At 53.2% G+C, this 17438-nt stretch overlaps 1 protein-coding gene across 1 annotated transcript in view; it reads right to left on the reverse strand.

Moving 5' to 3' along the window:
- The window catches only part of ASTN2 (astrotactin 2), a 364218-nt gene that overhangs the window by 267350 nt on the left and 79430 nt on the right, over positions 1 to 17438 (reverse strand). The window contains exon 3 of the mRNA XM_076355678.1: positions 3624 to 4008. Within this exon, the coding sequence (XP_076211793.1) occupies positions 3624 to 4008 (385 nt within the window). The remainder of the gene's footprint in view (positions 1 to 3623; positions 4009 to 17438) is intronic.

Below are 17438 nucleotides of genomic sequence, written 5' to 3' on the forward strand. Positions count from 1 at the left end.
AGAGCTTCTCCACCCCACCTGCCGCATCCCCGTGGGAACCCCGGCTGCATCTGCTGCTCGCAGGCAGGTCGAAGCGCCTGTGTGTGCAGCACGTCCAACGCCTCCCGAATCACTGCGTTTCCCAATGCGTGCGCAAACCAGGTCGGAGTGCAAAGCCCACAGCACATATATTTATATTTCTAGCGTAAAAACCCTAGATCTGAACTACAGCCACCTCGTCCTTGGCAATGCAGGCTCTGGCCAGCTTCAGCAGAGAGGAGCAACTAGCACATACTGTAGCTTGACTCCTTGAGCAAAGCCTCATCCAAGAGTGTCCGTCTGGGAGGAAACACAACGGTGAACCGGCACGGTTTGGAAGGATGAGACCAGGCAAGACACGAACCTGCCTCGATCCAAGGTGCAAAGCCCGACGGCATCACAAGCTGAACTGGTGGGAGCATTTGTGAACATATCTCACAGCCTGGGGTAGCCCTGGCCCTGCAGGCAGCTTGCAGCCCCAGCTTGAGGGGATTTTTCAGTCAGTGTAAGAAGTTCTTTATTGCCAATTCCTGAAGCCCTCAGATAGTTTAATATTCTGCCCTAGATCTTGTTTACTATTATGTTTTGAAGAGGACTGAAATGCAGTTACTGCTGTCTTCTCCACTCACACAACTCTAAATAATTTATAGAAAAGCAAAACAAAGAAGAGAATATGAAAGAATAAAAAAGGCAGCTCAGTTACGATATACGAAGGCTTTCATTTGTTCATTATCACTGAGCAGAGGGTTGGGGAAACATCTCTTGACATCGTGGGCTGGTAACAGTCAGCCGTACACAAAGGGGGATGCCAACAGGGATGCTCAGATCAGCACTCGAGGATGGCAGATGGACACCCGGGCACCTCCATGTTCATTTGAGCAACGATAACCATCACCGTCATAATAACCTTGCTTAAAAAGAGCAAAGAGTAAAAAGCACTTTAAGGGTAGAAGAAACACAACCTCAGCCACCACTTACGACCATCGCAGGTGCAGCGACCTGCTTTCCAGACACGATGCATCATCGGGGCTCTCCCCGTCTCCGATGCTCAGAGCTGCACTGTCTCTTCCACAGAGCCGAGAAGAGTCCCTGTGCCCCAGCACTGCCACCACGGGTGCTCCAACAGGGACCACCCAGTCTTTATGGGAATCCCACATGCTCACGGGAAGAAGGGAAGGACAGTCCAGCATCACCCCAAGAGCCCCTTCCCCGCACATAGGGAGCTGGTGCATCCCTTCCTTGCTCCTGCTGGATTCACTCAGCAATTAGCACTACTGTTACTTTGCTTTTGTTTATTCAAATGCATTTTACTGTGCATTGCAGGTGAACGATGTTAAATGGCTTCTAATGACATTTCAATAAGCAGAGGTGGGTGTTGCAGCTTCTGAAAGACAGACTTTAAAAACGCAGGCAATCAAGTGTGCATTAGCCGAAACACTCCGGGGAAAGCACCGTTCTTCTCCGCGCAGGAGAAACATCCCCCCCGAGTCACGCAGTTGTACCTGTGCGGACTGCGGTCTCTCCGTCCCCACGCACAGGCAGGGGGGCAGCACCCAGGCCCTGCCTGGCCCTCTCGGCGATGGTTCTCCAAGTGCAGAGAGCAGAGCCACATGGTTTGGAAGCACGAGCTTTAATTTTTAGTTAAGAGAACAACTAAATAAAGAGCAGCCAGTCTAGACTGCCTTATATAGGCTCTCGCGCTGGCCTCCTCCTAGAGCTCGAGTGCCTTCCAGCAGTGCATTAACAGACACCACCAGCATCTGTCACCCATGGTTTGGTCTCTCCTCCTCTCCCAGGAGAAGCCGTACAGGCTGATAGCCGGTAACACTCCTCCCCAGCTGCTCAGCCTGCAGGAGCGCTACCAAGCCCTGTCCATATGGGCTCCCCTCTGCTCCCGCATACCTTGTACAGCCAGCAACAGATGCCATCACGTACACTGTGACGGCAGAGGACCCTGTCTGTCTGTCCTATTGTATCCAACCTTCGGTTATTTGCTGTGCTGATGTTGAACTGCTTTACCCAGAGGGACGCCACCACTATTTTCTTTCTGAGCTGGGCAGAGCTTCGGGGAGGGGGAACCCCAAGGGGACCAGAGCTCCTCCAAATCCCAGCCTAGCACCTTCAGGGAGGGGAAACCCCAAAGGGACCAGAGCTCCTCCAAGTCCCAGCCCAGCACCTTCAGGGGTGGCACAAAGCATCCGCAGCACCTCGCCTACTCAGAAACGGGCACCCCAGCCCAGCTCTCACCGCCCAGCTCCCTGCAGCTACTACCAGGGGATTTATACCTTACAACAGCAGCATTATCCACTGTCATACCTTACAAGCAGCCAGCACCACAGGGACAGGCAGCAGCCAGAACCCACGCTTACGGAATTGTATAGGCTTCTTTCTGATCTGACCTACAGATGCTATATAACGCTCTACCTGCCATGCCAAACACCACGAGTAGGAAACAGTTCACATTTGAGGTCTGTGCCTGTCCATCAGATCCACACAGATTCAGCTCTACACTTCTTCTCACAACGAGAATTTTCTGATCTGCTGTTTCCAGCTCCACACAGTGCTCCTACGTGCTTGCCTTAAATCTACAGCCCTGATGACTTTGTTTGCAGGTGACTACAGGATCATTTGTCTGATTGCCCAGAGAATAAAGCACTGGGGATGTTTTGCCGCTAGTGGAAAATACAGCTTTATGGAGCAGCTCTCAGAGGAGCATCAAGGCTCAGCAGGCTGGCGAGCCCCAGCACACCGACACGTTCGCTCACTAGAACTGATGCCCTACTCAACAGCAAGGCAATGAACATTTCTGCCACCTAGAGAGTGAAGACCGACCTGATTGATGCCCATGTGCTAGCACTCACCCACAACAAGAAGTAGATATGAATCCCAGCATTTCCATCCTGTTGAGGAGACAGGAGTTCCAGCGCTGCTGGAGCAGTAGGAATGACTCCTCCGTGCTGCCCTGTGCACGGTGCTGCACAAGCCCACAGCAAAACAGCAACTCCCCTCCCTGGGGAAATGCCAGCTCTGCTCCCCCAGCCAGGCATCCCCTAACCCGCTGGGGGTTTCACAGAGGTCTCTGTCATTGCTAGGACCAGATACACCACCAAGCCTGAAAGTAGAGTCATCAGCTTCCCATCTCGCCAGGCAGGCTCGCACTAGAAATGGGAGACTGGTTTTGGAAGAGGACGTGACAAAGGGGACGGGTCAAATCCTATGAATCCACATCTCCGTTGATCTCCCAAGCACACAGCTCACACGCTCCTGTGCCACCTAAACCAACAGCAAAGCACAGTTAGGGAGTGCTGTGAGACCAGGGGACCTGATCCTTGGGGCTGGACATAACAGCTGAGGGCTCACAGCTACTGTGCCTCAGTTTCCCCAGCACCATCCAAAGGCAATTGCCCTCTCAGGAAGGGCAGCTTCAGGACAAGGTCTGCAAACCACCTTGTAGATGACAGCTGAGGACCAAAGCCTAGAGAGCCAAGCACCAGCCACAGGGGCTATATACATGGATGAGCCATCCTCTCTAGGTGACACCGCATAGGACAGACACCCTGGCAGGGGATGGGGAGAGGGAAAGAGGAGAGAGAAAAGCCACAAACCTTTCTTCTCGTAGTCGGGCTTCTCCTCCCCGCCCCGGCCCAGGCTCTCCAGCGTCCGTGTCACCTGGCTGCCAAATTCATCCTCCCTGGTACTGGGCTCTGCCCGCCGCGGCGTCTCTTCCTCCTCCTCATCCTCATAGTCATCCAGGATGGGGGTCTCGCGGATGGGCACCCCGATGACTGAGTTGTGGGCCTGGAGGCGCGAGTTGCGGAAGCTCTCGCGGGCCTGGGGGCCCAGCAGCACCGAGGGGATGTAGTGGATCTCGTGGGTGGCCTCCGTGCTGGCGCTCTTCTGTGGGATGCGGCGGCGCTTGTGCCAGCGCCGCTGGGCGTACAGAGCCACCGTGAAGACCAAGAGGAGCAGGAGCAGTGCAATCAGCCCACCCTGCAGAGGAGAGCAAAAGGGCACGGGTCAGGAGATGCACGGGGCACAGGGACGGGTCAGGAGATGCTGCAGCCAACATCCATGGACCCTCTCCTCTTCCACCCCCAGAGCACCCTTTCATCAATGCTCCATGAACCGCACACGGGTGGGTTCATGGAGCAGCCACCTCTGGGGCGGGATGTCACAGGCAGGAGCAGCAGGGCGCCAGTGGTGGCCTTTGGCCAGGGACAGCACAGTGACACCCCCAGCTCAGCTCTGCCCAAGTTATTTTGGCCGCTCTCCCAAGGACTTTGTTCTTACCACGCACCCCTTGGGTCCCCCCAGCCCTAAGCCCACCCACGGTGCACAGGGGCTGAGGTGGGCAAGCTCCCCCTCCCGCCCTGCATGGGGAGATGGGAAAGGAGGCAATCGCATCCCACCACTTAAGAGAAAAAAAACCTCGTTAAAACAACCCAGCCACCGACACGGGAGCAGTAAAGCCTCAGCAGAGGCACACAACATTTCACACAAACGATGGTGCAACAAATTGGCACCACGCAACCGCCGCTCCCCAGGACACGGTTCCCCCAGCTCCATCATTTCTGGTTGTGATTTGCCTATGATTTCAATGAGACTTCAGCTGCAGACCTGGGGGCACAGCACAACAAGACCAAGACCTTCTCTGCAAAGCTCTCCCCTTCCCCCATGTCCAAATTTTATTCAGTACAGCTCCCAACTACATTACTATGGGGGGGAGGGGGGGAATCTTTACCAAAAAAATAAACTTCCTAAATATCTACATGTCCATGGAAGTGGCCTCTCCTCCCAAGGGAGCCAGCCCTGCCTCTGGCTGCTCTGGATGTTAAATTCAGCCGCAGTCGCTCAGCCCCGCGCAGGCAGCAGCTGTGCGTGCGCCAGCTTCCAGCCTCTTAATCTCCGCTGCGTCGGAGCAATTTTATCCCGTGGCAGACAAGCAAAGCAGGGCATGTAAATCAGGAGCAGCGTGAGCAATCGGGGCTTTGCAGCGTGACGTGGAACAGCCAGGGCAGGGCAGGCATTTCTTTGGCACAGGGGATGCCACAGCTCAGAACTTTACAGAGTGCGCAAAAACAAAGCGGAGACATTCAAATATTTCATCTGCATTCGATACAAAGCACCGTGCTGTACCCAGAGCGTGGCTCTGACTCGTAAACAGGATCAGCTGTAATGAGGCGGCATTGAAAATTGCAGCTCACAGGATGAGTTAGCTGGGGGAGAGGCCTCAGGAGCAGAGGAGAGGAGAGACGCTTCCCTGGACCACGCCGGCACTATGACCCGCCGCAGAGAGGAGCCCATCCCAGCATCTCCCATCAGGACCCCCCCACCTCTCCCCCCAAATTGGCACTAATGGAAGAAGGGCTCAGGGATTCAGAAGGACATTGTTCAGCTTGACTTCCCTAATTTAGGTGACATGCACCATCAGGAAAGCCGGTTTAGCGTCCAGGAGATGCTCGGGGATCTCTGTGTGGCAGAAGGGCAGGGCTCGCCGAGCCAACCGGGTTCATGGCCTGCAGTACCAGAGCACCTGAAGGACCAGTGGGACGAGGACCCTACCTGGCCTTCCACGCTCAGAAGCAAGAAACAGCGTGGACACCTCGGCCTGGAAGAGCAGAAACGTGTTTCCTCAGGTTTGCGCAGCGCCTGATGCACAGAGACCCCAAAGCATCACAGGAGCTCCCCAGCGTGAGCCACCCGCACCCCTCGGCACCAAATAGGGGCCATTTCCTTGGGAGCCCACTTCGCAGGAGAGAAACCATGGCACACCAGACCCTCTGAAAAGGGAGGCCCGGTGACAAGGACACAGCAGGGCCATGAACTTCAACATGACGAACGACACTGCAAAATCAGCTTGTGTGCCGGCATCCTTCCAGCAAAGCAAGAGCTCTCACATTACAGAAGGGTTTCAGAACAACACTCATGGAACATGACCACTGGGAAAAGCCTTCTCCAAGGCCTCACCACCAAGCCCCTGAGCCGCCTGGCTGGACGTCGCTCATGCCTGGGTGCTCTCTGCAACTGTGAAGTGGCTGCAGGGCAGAGCAGGGCAGAGCACTGCACACCCACAGGCACCTGCCCTCCCTGGAAAAGCACAACCGGAGACAACCCAGATGCTCGGAAAGGGCCAGGGTGACTGAGAAAGCCCTGCAGGAGGAGCAGCTTTGCCAGCTGGACCCAGGGAAGGGGTCCGGGCACCCGTGGCAGTGCTAGGGCCATGCATCTGCCTGGCTGGGCTCACCTTGCATCTGCCCCCGGGAAACGGCTTGGAGCAGATAAACCTGTCAGCATATTAAATTAAAGATCTCTCTGCTTGGGAGAAATTACAAAAAGGCATAGAGGCACAGAGATTATTAGCATGCTGTTCCCCCCCAGCCCCGCCGCCGGCTCGGGAACAACAGGGTCAGCCCAAGGAAGCCGAGGGCTCCCAGCCCAGGCCAGCCGCAGCTCTCGCATCCTTTGGGGATGAGCCAGAGATCTCTGCTCTGCCGGCCACCGAGACAATGGCCCCCTCTCTGCCTGGGAAAGGCTGGGTGTGCCTGTGCCAGCCCGGCGGGTGAGCCCTCCTGGGCTCATAGCAGGAGGCTCAGTTTCAACACGTTCCTTTCGTCCCTGACCCCGCGCGGGCAGCTGCTTGTTTAACCACGCCGCACACGCCGGGAGAGCTTCCTGGGGAAAAGGGGAAGGAAAAAAAAAAAGTCAAACTTAGAAGGCATTCAAGCCAGCCTCATTTTAATCTATTTTTCACATTAAATTATCCAACTGAGGGAGCAGGAGAGAGAAAGGGGAAGGAAGGGATAATATGAGAAATGTTTTATTTGACAATGTGTCATTCGGAAACTGATTATTTCTGTCTCCGAGCTTTTTAATATTCCCAAACAATGGCCGAGCCGCACAGGGATTTGGTATTCTAAGGCTGGATTTATAATACTCTGTTCTGCAGTGATAAGAACATGGGTCTTTAATCCTCTGAGCTGTGAACATGCATATTCTCCCACGTAATGTCCTTCCCGCGGTGCTCCCGCGTGCCCTGCGCCGGCCGAGCGGGAGCTGCCAGGGGCCAGAGGGTTGCCGAGACCCACAGGTGAGGAGGAGCGATGGGAGGAGGAGGATGGGGGAGAAGAGAGCTGGTGGGGACAACCCATGCGTGTGCAGAACTGCAGGGCTCGTGGCACGGGAGCATACCGCAGCTGAAGCTGGAAAGCAGCAAGGCTCGCACTTACTTGAAGCACTGAAGGAAAACCGATGGAAGAAGCCACCTCGAAGCCCAAGAGACTGGACACTCATATAAATTATGAAGGCTGCCAAGCTGCCGACCTGGAGGGCGATCATTCTTTGGACATCTGTTTGAGATGCTGAACAATTTCTGAGCAGCAAGAGGATGCATGTGCATCTTTCAACACAAGCCACCACCCTTCTCTACCAAAGCGGTGAAAGATGAGGGAGTCCTGCTGCTCCTCTGGGGTCTGGACAAACTCTTTCTTGCAACAGGCTCTGACCTTTCCCAACTTTGCCCGGGCTCCTTGGTCAGGTCTGCTCCCTGCTGCTCCCCATAGCAAGGTGGACTTGGCATGGCTCCTCACAGGAGTCCTCCAGCCCTGCAGCTTTGCAGTCAAACACAGCGCAACTGCAGCGATGCAGCCCAGCCGTTATGAAAGCAAGCCCTGACGGCCTGCCAGCTGCCATGCCAAAAGGGGCTGAAGTCACAGAAGGTCCCAGGCTGGAGGAGAACATGGCTTGGGCTGAGCAAAGCAGAAGTCAGTGCAAATCAGCGCAGCATTCAGCCCGGCGCTGACCTGAACCCCTTCTGCTGCTTCCTCTGAACACTGATACAAAGTTTTGCCCTGGGGGGAAAATATCCCTATTTCTTTTCCAACTTTGAAGCCACTATTGCTCCCACACGACATCCAAAAACAATTATTGTCCCACATTGTGCTGACAACCAGCCCCATCGCAAACTACCTGCTGCTGGGTGAAACAGGGCTCTCGCAGCCCAGGGCCATCGCTCCAAGGACAGTCCCCCGGGACACTCGGGCTCTGCCAGCACAAACCCTGCACACAAAGACCCCCTCATCGCGCCCTGCAGCTTCAGAAAGCTGGGACGAGCAGGACCCTGATGCCGGAGCATCACATCGCCCTGTGCAGTCCCAGCGGGCGAGCCACGGTAAGCAAACAGGTATCAGCGATAACCACACAATCCTCAGAGCTCTTCACACTGTGTACTTTTTCGTTTCTTTCCTTTTTGGCCGTGAAGGTAATTAAACACTAGAACAATTTACCAAGGGTTGTAGTGGATTATCCATCACTGTCAATTTTATTTTATTTTATTTTTTTTTTTTAAATCAAGCCTGGATGCTTTTAGAAAAGTTATGTTTTATTTCAAATGAGAAATAAAGGCTTCAGGGAATTCCTGCACCCTGTGAGGCACTGGAGGACAAAGCAGACGACCCCACAGTCCCTTCTGGTCTTCCAGTCCCCCAATTTTGTCCTCCCTGCGTTTCTGCATGAGTCACAGCATTCAGGTCTAGAGCATCTTACCTCTCTTTCAGATACTTCATCCCCTCCCAGGTCAACCCAGATGCAGAAAGCACCACTGGACCGTGGACACAAGCTGGCAGGTAAGGCACGTCCACCTAACACAGACCAAAGGGGGAGATGCCACCAGCAAGGACCAAACCTCGGACCTCCGCAGCTCAGTGCGCAAACCTCTCCCGGCTCGTCTCTGCCATTGCCAAGGGCTATAATAAAGCAGTGCTCAATGAGCAGGTGTAGCAAACGTTTGCATTAGGTTTTAGCCATGCTGTAATTTGAGCTAACGGATTTCTAATTAATTTAACTAAAAGCAATGGCAAAAGGCAGCACAGAGACCCTATAAATGCCACTTCAGTACGCAGAGGCTTGCTCCCAGGCACAGATCCTCTGAGGCCATGTCCCAGGGTGAACCACAACCAGAGCTGGGATCATCCACATTACCAGTTACAAGAGTGTCTGTTAATTGGCAATCAATCCTCTCGGACAAACCCTCTGCTGCAGCCAAACTCAGAGAAGACACCCGTCGGTGCCCAGGCTGGCCGGGGGGTAGCCCCAGGTCTGTCCGTCCTCTCCCTCCCAGCTCTGCCAGAAGGTCCCTTGCTCAGGCCAGACCCTGCACCAGGACCCCCATACCCGCACCCCAACCAAGCTACGCTCAGGACAACTTTGGAAGAAAAATATCACATTTAACGTGTTGGGTTGCATGGCATCTGCTTCTTCCCTTTCCAGATCAAACCTCCGCTCCACACCGCACCAGCTTTTCCCTAGGACTCCTTTGCCTTATTGCTCTTTCTCTCTTTGCTGCACTTCTCAATTTAAATATTTCTTCTACAAATCTTAATTAACATGCTGTTTGCACCTTCTTTCAGATCATTAACGATGAAAAATAAGGCTGATCTCTGCAGACATCTCTTGGAGTCTTCCCTCTCCTGCACACTGCCATTTATCATGACCTCCTCTGCACCCTGCTGCTTCCTCGCCCTCCCGGGGTGCAGGACATACCCGCAGACAGCACTCGATCCCTCCGGCTTTAAAGAAACAGCAGGGCAGGGAGAAAGGATGTTATATAGCGTGCTCTCCCCTAGAGCAGGCATAACACCAGCCTCCGGCTGTCGTCCCCATAATGGGGGGAGTTTGAGCTGTTCCCTGCAGAATCAAGGTTTCTTCACCCCCAGCACCTCTGTCTGCCTCTCCACCCTCCCGCTCTCGTGTCCGTACACACTGGCCCATCGCAACCAAGTCTAAAAAGGCAGAAAGGTCTCAGAAATACCAACATCCCTTCAGCTTTGTGATAAGAGGAGACAGGTGGAAGAAAGAGGCCCCAGATCACCCCATCCACTAATGCACATCGTACAGGAGCGCAGGGAAGGGTTATCGAAGCCAACCAAAACCATGCAAGGAAGGAGAGGACAGGAGAGAAACAGGGCTTTGGGAAAGAGGCTTTGCAAGAAGCAGCCACATCTGCTACAGGAGGAAAGCAGGGCTCATGGATAGAAATGGAGCAGCAGCACCTGGAGTTCGGGAAGGCGCTGGATCCTGCCTCAGGAGATGGTCCCACGGACCCACACCTGACCAAGCCTGCTCGGTCCTCACACAGCCTCTGCCAGCAGAAGGGAAATGTCAGCGTACACCAAGGATGGAAGGATGCTTACCCTCTTCCTGCATCCATGGTGGATGGCACGAGAAGTTGTGAGCTTGAATTGCAGTGAGGACCGCTCAAGAAGAAACACAACTGCAAGAAGCGTGATGCTCCCAGGAAAGCTGGGACATCTCGGTCACGGGAGGTCACCTGCCCAAAATGCAGAGCAGCGCTGGCACGCCTCGGGGATGAGGGGGTCCTGCCAACTCCCTTCTCCTCCAGCTGCCCTTCCTGACAGCAGGCAGCTTCTGTCTGGAGGACACATTGCCCACCCCTGTCCGTGAATCCAGAACCCGCTCTGACAGCACGTACCCCCACGTGCTGCGGGGGTCAGTAAATGAGCCCACGGGCAGGTGAGCATCAGACAGGGAAACCGAGGCAGAGCATGAGGAGGAGACCAAGGACAGACAGCAAGACAGCATGAAGGCTAGTGAGGATGAGATGAACACCGGGACTGAAAAAAAAAAAAAAAAAAAACAAACCACACACACAACAAACAAGAAAAACCCAAACTCCAGCTCCAAAAGGATCTGGATCCGGTCCTGAGCTCAAAACAACTCGACCTCACCTCTTCATAAAGACAACAATGACATAAGGCTAATCTACTAAAAAATACAGCATTTTCTCCTTGTACACTTCAAATCCCCATTCAAGCACCACTTCACCAAGGTGCTTAACCACACGCTTAACTTTAGATATATGTTTAATTCCCATTACAGTCCATGAGACTAAAGCACACGCCTCAGCACTTTGCTGAGCAGGGATGGCTGCCTGAATTGTGGCCCGAAGAGAACTGTATTATGTCTTTTTCCCCCCCCCCTCTCTTTCCACAGCTCTTACAACATCACCGAGCTCCAGCAATGATGGGGCACTGTCTTCTGTTGTTGTTATCACAACCGTGTCACCTAAACCTGCCCAGAGCCGTCAGCACCTATGAACCACCCTCTCCATAAGGGCTTACACTGGTGCAAGGGAGTGCAGGATCCGGCCCAGAGGTTTAAAAGGAAGGGTTCCCATAGGATTGCTCCATCAAGCCCATGCAGATCTGTCACACGCAAGCAAGCGGCTGCTGTGCTTGCCATGCCGTACATACACACATTGGGCATAAATTTTATAGCATATACAGTCCTGCAAAGTATAACACATGCACAAGAGACGAGAGTTACAGTTGCTGTGGGAACCGTAACTTTAAAATCTCTGACTCTTCTGCATTAAAAAAAAAAATAATGAGTCAGACAAAAAGTCACATTTCCATATAATTTTATTTTTTTTTAAGCCACGCTGAATTTTGTTTTGCTGTTTCATCCAAAAACGGAAACAAAAAGAAGGAGTGAACCTGCCAATCAGCCTTTCTGTGCCGTTCAGACATGCAGTGTGATGTTCCAGTAAATGTTTATTTGAATGGTCTCCCAGGCACCAGCTGTATGCAAGCACCAAAATACACAAACCTCAATCACACCGAACATGCCTGCATATCCTGAGCTGCACATCTTGCTAGGATAACAATTCAAAATTAGTCCTAATCCATTTTTATGGTGTAAAAAAAGGCATTTATTTGCAGTGAACTGAAAGGGGAGGGCTGGAGGTGATTTTATTGAGCACCTCATTGCTAGCTCTTTTTAAAGCCAGCACAAATTGCATAAGTTGTGAGTTTAATGCACGCTGAACGGTTCACCTAAATCAGCTGACCCACTAACCCAGAGCTTGCCCTCAGAGAAGGAAGATTTTAAAATGCATAAGGTCTCGCGTGCTCGCGCTCATGTTTCCCTAATGCGGGCAGGCTGGCTGAGTACAAAGCTGAGACAAAAACAAAAGCTTTTTTCTTTTTTTTTTTTTCCGAGGAGTTTCAGTTACCGAGCCCCATCCCTCCTCCCCGCCAAGCCTGCTAGAGACACCTCCACGTGTTCCTCCTGCTCGGCTCATTTACACCCGGTACATGAATTACATTTTAGCCATATTCCAAAGGGGAGGAAACAATCCGCTTGAGTTAAGAGCAAACCACCTTGCTTTTAAATAAAAAAAAGTCACCACATCCACAGTAAGTCTCTCCCAGCACACAAGAGGTCTCGCGAGCAAGGGCTGCCACGCGTTGCAGGTTGAGAGCACCCAGGGTTGTGCCAACACACAAAGCACCTTGCAATTAAACACCGGGCTAAAGGCAAGTCCCTCAAAACCAGCAAGTGCAGAGCCACCACACGTACAACGTCCCTCTCTGCACCGTCTTCAGACCAGAGCCCAAACCCCGACCGCCCACGGGGACCCGGCTCGGGCGATGAGCATCCCAATGGCCGGCGGAGCTGCCCTGCGGTCGCATCCCGGCGAAGGCAGGCTCTGCCAGGGGAAGGGCAAATGGGAATCCACCCTATATCAAGGAGAAGGACCAAAGAGACTGTCTGTGGCCCTGGTACCTTCCCAAGTGAGAGAAGAGCAATGAAGTCAAGCTGAAACTGAGCCTTGCAGGGTTTCACTGAAATCACCAGTAACAGCAGCTTGACCATGCCTGCTTTGCCTGATGCTAGTGGGGAGCACATCCTTGCCCCGCCTCTCCTCCCTCCAGAGCTTCCCATCTTAGAGCAGAGATGGTCGCTTGGGGGATCCTCTTGATCAGATTCCTCCAACAGACCTGCAGATTTGCACCTTGCACCCGCGCACCCCTGGGCAGGGACAGCCGGTCCCACAGGAGTCCGAACCCGCCTTGCTCTGCACTTCACTCCTCCCGTTTCAGGGACAGACAGCGCTGCCTATGGGAACATCTCACGGGGTTTTTCCAGACTTTCCTGCCCTGAGCTGTGGACTAAGCTCTGCTCATACAGGTGCCCCATCCAAGGGCAGAGCATCCGGCACGATGTGCTTGGCTGTGCTGGCCAAGCCGCACCGCTCTCTTCTTCTGGAGCCACTTTTATCACGTTCATGCTTCACCCACTGCCCAGCAAAGGCCACAAACACCTCCACAGCTTCTGCCCGGAGCTGGTGCCTTCACCTCCAGAAAAAATGCAGGATATTAATTTTTAGCATCTGATGGAGAAGCCAACCTGCTGGTCAGCTGGCCCCAACAGACAGAGCAACACTGGTACTAGTCACAGCAAAAGGTGCGTAGAGGTGGCACAATGAAGTTAATGCAGTTAAACTCGCTAATCTAAAAAAAGGGGATAAAACTCAGAAGCTGCACGTCTCCTAGGAACCTTTGCCTCAACCCAGGCTGATTTCAGACCCCTGGAGTGACCACCCACAAACCTCAGCATCTCCGCCGCTCAGGGCCCCCCACAAAACGCGGTGCAGGTCCTACCTTTGCTCCCGCCCCGTGTTTATCTGCTTTGTTCGGACAGTGAGTGCACAAGAGCATCTCCCAGAGCACGTGTACACAGCTTATCTCTGCAGCACCCAGGCATCATCTGGGGCCTCCAGGAGGAGGCTCGAGTGGCCACGGGCCCCCCAAAATCACAGCCACTGCAGTATACCCCTTCCAAACAAAGGTTTAACAAATGCTAAAGCGAGGTCTCAAATACCAGGATTATTACAATATCTACCAGCAGAGCGTTTGCTAGCAAATGATGAAATATAATTAAAAGTAAAGTACACTTGTCAGATAAATGAGTAACATGTACTGCTGTTGCAAAAGTACCTTTCTTGGTTTTTTTTAATAATTGTGTTTATCTGCTTCCTCACTAATTTACAAAAAATGCAGTTAATTCTCAGTGGATCTCACAACCATTAGTGCGAATTAATGCTGTTCCCACTGTATATTCTGCATATATTAAAAAAAATTAATCTAATAAGAGATGCACATCTCCGGATGAGGGAACACGAACACAATTCACATTGTGCCTCCAGCTTCCAAGTGCTGGTGAGTGACACAGTACAACATCCTTTCTGCTCAATTAACCAGACAGCTTCTGGGGGCTGCTGGATCTTGAACAGTTGTCCAGAAAAGGTGGCAAAACACAGAGAAAAATTCACCACAGGGTTAAGGAACGGGGACTTCTTGGAGTAGCCCAACACCTCCAAGCCCCATTGATGGGCCAGGTCTTCTCTGCGTTGGTGCGTGCTGCCGCTCTCCTCCATACATAGGGTGGAGCGAAGGCAGGCGAGAGACTGGAAAAGGGGTTTAGAGTTTGTTTATTTATGGGCATCTCAATTTATGGAGCAAGGAGCTGATGGGAAGGTGCTATTGTACACGAAGGAATGGAGGGAAAGAACTCTTTTTGTTGGTGGTGGTAGTCTATTACTGAGCCCAGAGCTGGCAGCTGCTTTGGGAATGATCCAGCCTATTGTGTAAAAAAAAACCTGCCTTACTATATTTAAAGTGCAAATATTTCAGCGTAATGAACATTTGTTTCTGAAAAGCAGCAACACAAACCACTGCTTTCCAGGGGGAGAGGGAGGGTATTCAAACATAATAGCAGGGATAAAAGCTCCGCGCACGTGCCTATATGGCATTTGGCACCTTTGCAATTCTGGCGTCGTAACGCACGCTACAGGAATTACACACCGCAGCCCCCCGTACCCCAGGGAAGAGCCTCCACCTGGGGCATTGCACACCAGGGAAAGAAAAAGGAGTTTACTGTCTTGCACATATGAAATTTGAAAAATGCACCGACCCCACCATGCATCACAGAGCAGGCAGATCTGAGACTTTGATGTAAAGAAAAGATCAGAAAGCTCAGCAAGTCCACAAGCCTTCCCCTTTCTAAAAACACCACAGCTATTCCCACCAGGTTATTAAGACACCAGTTAAGCACAGCACTTAACCACACACTTAACTCCCATTAACTTCACCGGGACTTTGCACATACATAAAATTTATCAGGTGTTTCAAGGCTTTTTTGTCTTCTTGCCCAAGAAGGCAGAGTTCCCATTACCCAGCCCTCGTGTGATGCCTCCAAACGACCCCGGGGCTTGGCACAGTGGAAGAGGAAATCCATGGGGACAGGAGTTTTCCCGCCGTGTGTTTTCCCCACACTCATTGCTTACACACCCGCGGGTCCAGAGAAACCTTTTTGCTCCGTGGCAGGTCAGACCATGCTAAGCCATCTCACCAAAACCCTGCTACTCGTTCACCCAGCCCTCTTGCTGTATTGACCGAAAGCCGAGAATATAAAAGGACGGGAATGCACCAGCTTTGTTTTGCTTGCTTGTTTTCAAGTGCGCTTTGAAGGCGACGAGGCCAGCGATCTCCTTGCTGGGGAGGCAGAGCCGCAAGCGGGGAGCACAGGGCATCCCGCTGCCAGGCTGGGGTGGGGAAAAAGCCGAGTTTGCATCTGCCAAGGGGCCCTTCGCATCCCTGGGGTGCAGCCAGAGCAGCTTCAGCTCTGGAGAGCTCTGCACACCCAGGGGAGAGTCCCCATCCCAAAGCTCTTGCAGCTCGAGGCACCTACAATTCAAGTCCCTCTTTTTTTCTGAATGGATACAGGACATCGAAGATGATGGAAGCTGAGCAAAGGAGGAAGAAACCAGGGCTCCTACCTACACCTCTCCCCTGTAGAATGCTACAGGAGGAAGACTCTGGACAGATACCAAGATGCTGGCACTTCCAAAAGGACATTTACCTGCACATTTTGAGGAAGGACCAGTGATTTGGGGCAGTCCAGTCCAGCCCTCCTCAATGGCTTGAATTTAAAGCCTATGACTATTTCTGAGTCCACCCCCAAGCTAACCCGCACCCTTGCTAGAGCAGGACTGGAAGAGTAGACCTGAAGCAATGCCCTGGGGGCCACCCAAGCACAGCCCCCTCCGGGGCAGGGCTCAGAGCTGCATCCCTGCTATCCGAAGGGACCTCTGCAGAGCCATGAGCTTTCACTTGTGCTCTCACAAAGTGAGAAGCAGTCCTCGCACCCAGCTCTAATTACAGCCGCATTCTTGCAAAGAGGAGACAGACCTTTAATTACAAGAAGCTGGCACCAGAGCAGGAAGAGGCCAGTGGACAGCGGCAATGGCTCAGAGGGGCAGGAGGGTTGGGGGGAGTTGGTGGGCTCACTCAGTGACGCACACACACACACACACACATCAGGGTGCTGGATTTTCTCTCCCTGCATCCTCGCAGACAAGATCGATGCCACCTCCTGCAGGACGGGTCACCGGCTGCCACCCTTCCACCTCTGCTAGGGCTGCAGGGTGCTGTTTGGCCCCCCAGTTCTGGGCCCACCCAACACAGGCATCTCCTCCTGCGTGGCCAGCTCAGTAGCCTGCCTGGTGCTGCAGCAAAGCCAGGGTGAGACCTAGAGCAGGGTAAGCAGCAGTAGGGGCATAGAGTGGTTTTATTCCAGGCACACAGCTTGCAACAGCCCTGAGCATCCTGCACGCAGACAAGACAGGCCCACCCAGCCCTGGGGACCCTCATCTCCTGACTCCATCCCCCAGCTGCACCTCTTGCCCACAGAAAGCAGCAAGCATCACAGCGATGCCACCTGCATGCCACCAGGATGACCTGCCAAGCTCCCCGGTACACACCACTCTATACGCTTTGAGGGACTGAGAGTTTGAGACTTGCACTCCCCAGCCTTGCTATAAGCAAAGGGTTTGGAGCACGTCTGAGCAGGGTGAGAGCGTGGAGAAATGAGAGCTCCTTCCCAGATGGAGAGAGGATTGAAGGGCACTGCTATTACAGCCGGTTCACTGCAGCCCAGCTACACCGCGCCATGAGGGTCCGCAATGGGAATGCTGCGGCCCCCCCGCCCCATCCAACAGTTGAGAAAGTGCCCATTTGGAAATAGGAAAGAATTAATTTCAATTAAACATGCCTGGTGCTCCAAACGAAACCAATTAATTCTCCCCATCTGAAAGCTGATTAGCCAGGATATCCGAGTAAATGGATAATAACAGGCTAATAACCCCCTCCCGTCCCTGCGTGCACGCCGATGCCGCCGTGAGGTTTTTGACACGGTACTGCCAGCGTAATTGCAGCATCTGTGAGTAATCGCGAAGTGAATTCAGCCACGGATGGCAGGCGGCACCGTCCCCGGCAGCAGGCAGGGACTAGCCAAGGATGGCGGCTTTGGAGCCAGCCTGACCCACGGTTACCCCTTCCCAGCCCTCTGCCCCCCACGGCAGCATCGACTGTGGCACAAGCTCCGTGGCACTGGGGGCTCCCCTCTGCAGCATGCCATCTCTGCTTGCCCACCGAGTGACACCAGCGGGGGCTCGTTAGGGCCAACCACGGCCATACACGGTTGGGTGTTCAGCTGATGAGCAATAACTCATTAATGCAAATAGGCTTCAAACAGGGCTCTGTGCAAGGAAAGCTGCCCCC

The sequence above is a fragment of the Aptenodytes patagonicus genome, chromosome 18 (assembly GCF_965638725.1).
Source record: "Aptenodytes patagonicus chromosome 18, bAptPat1.pri.cur, whole genome shotgun sequence".
Taxonomy (NCBI): Eukaryota; Metazoa; Chordata; class Aves; order Sphenisciformes; family Spheniscidae; genus Aptenodytes; species Aptenodytes patagonicus.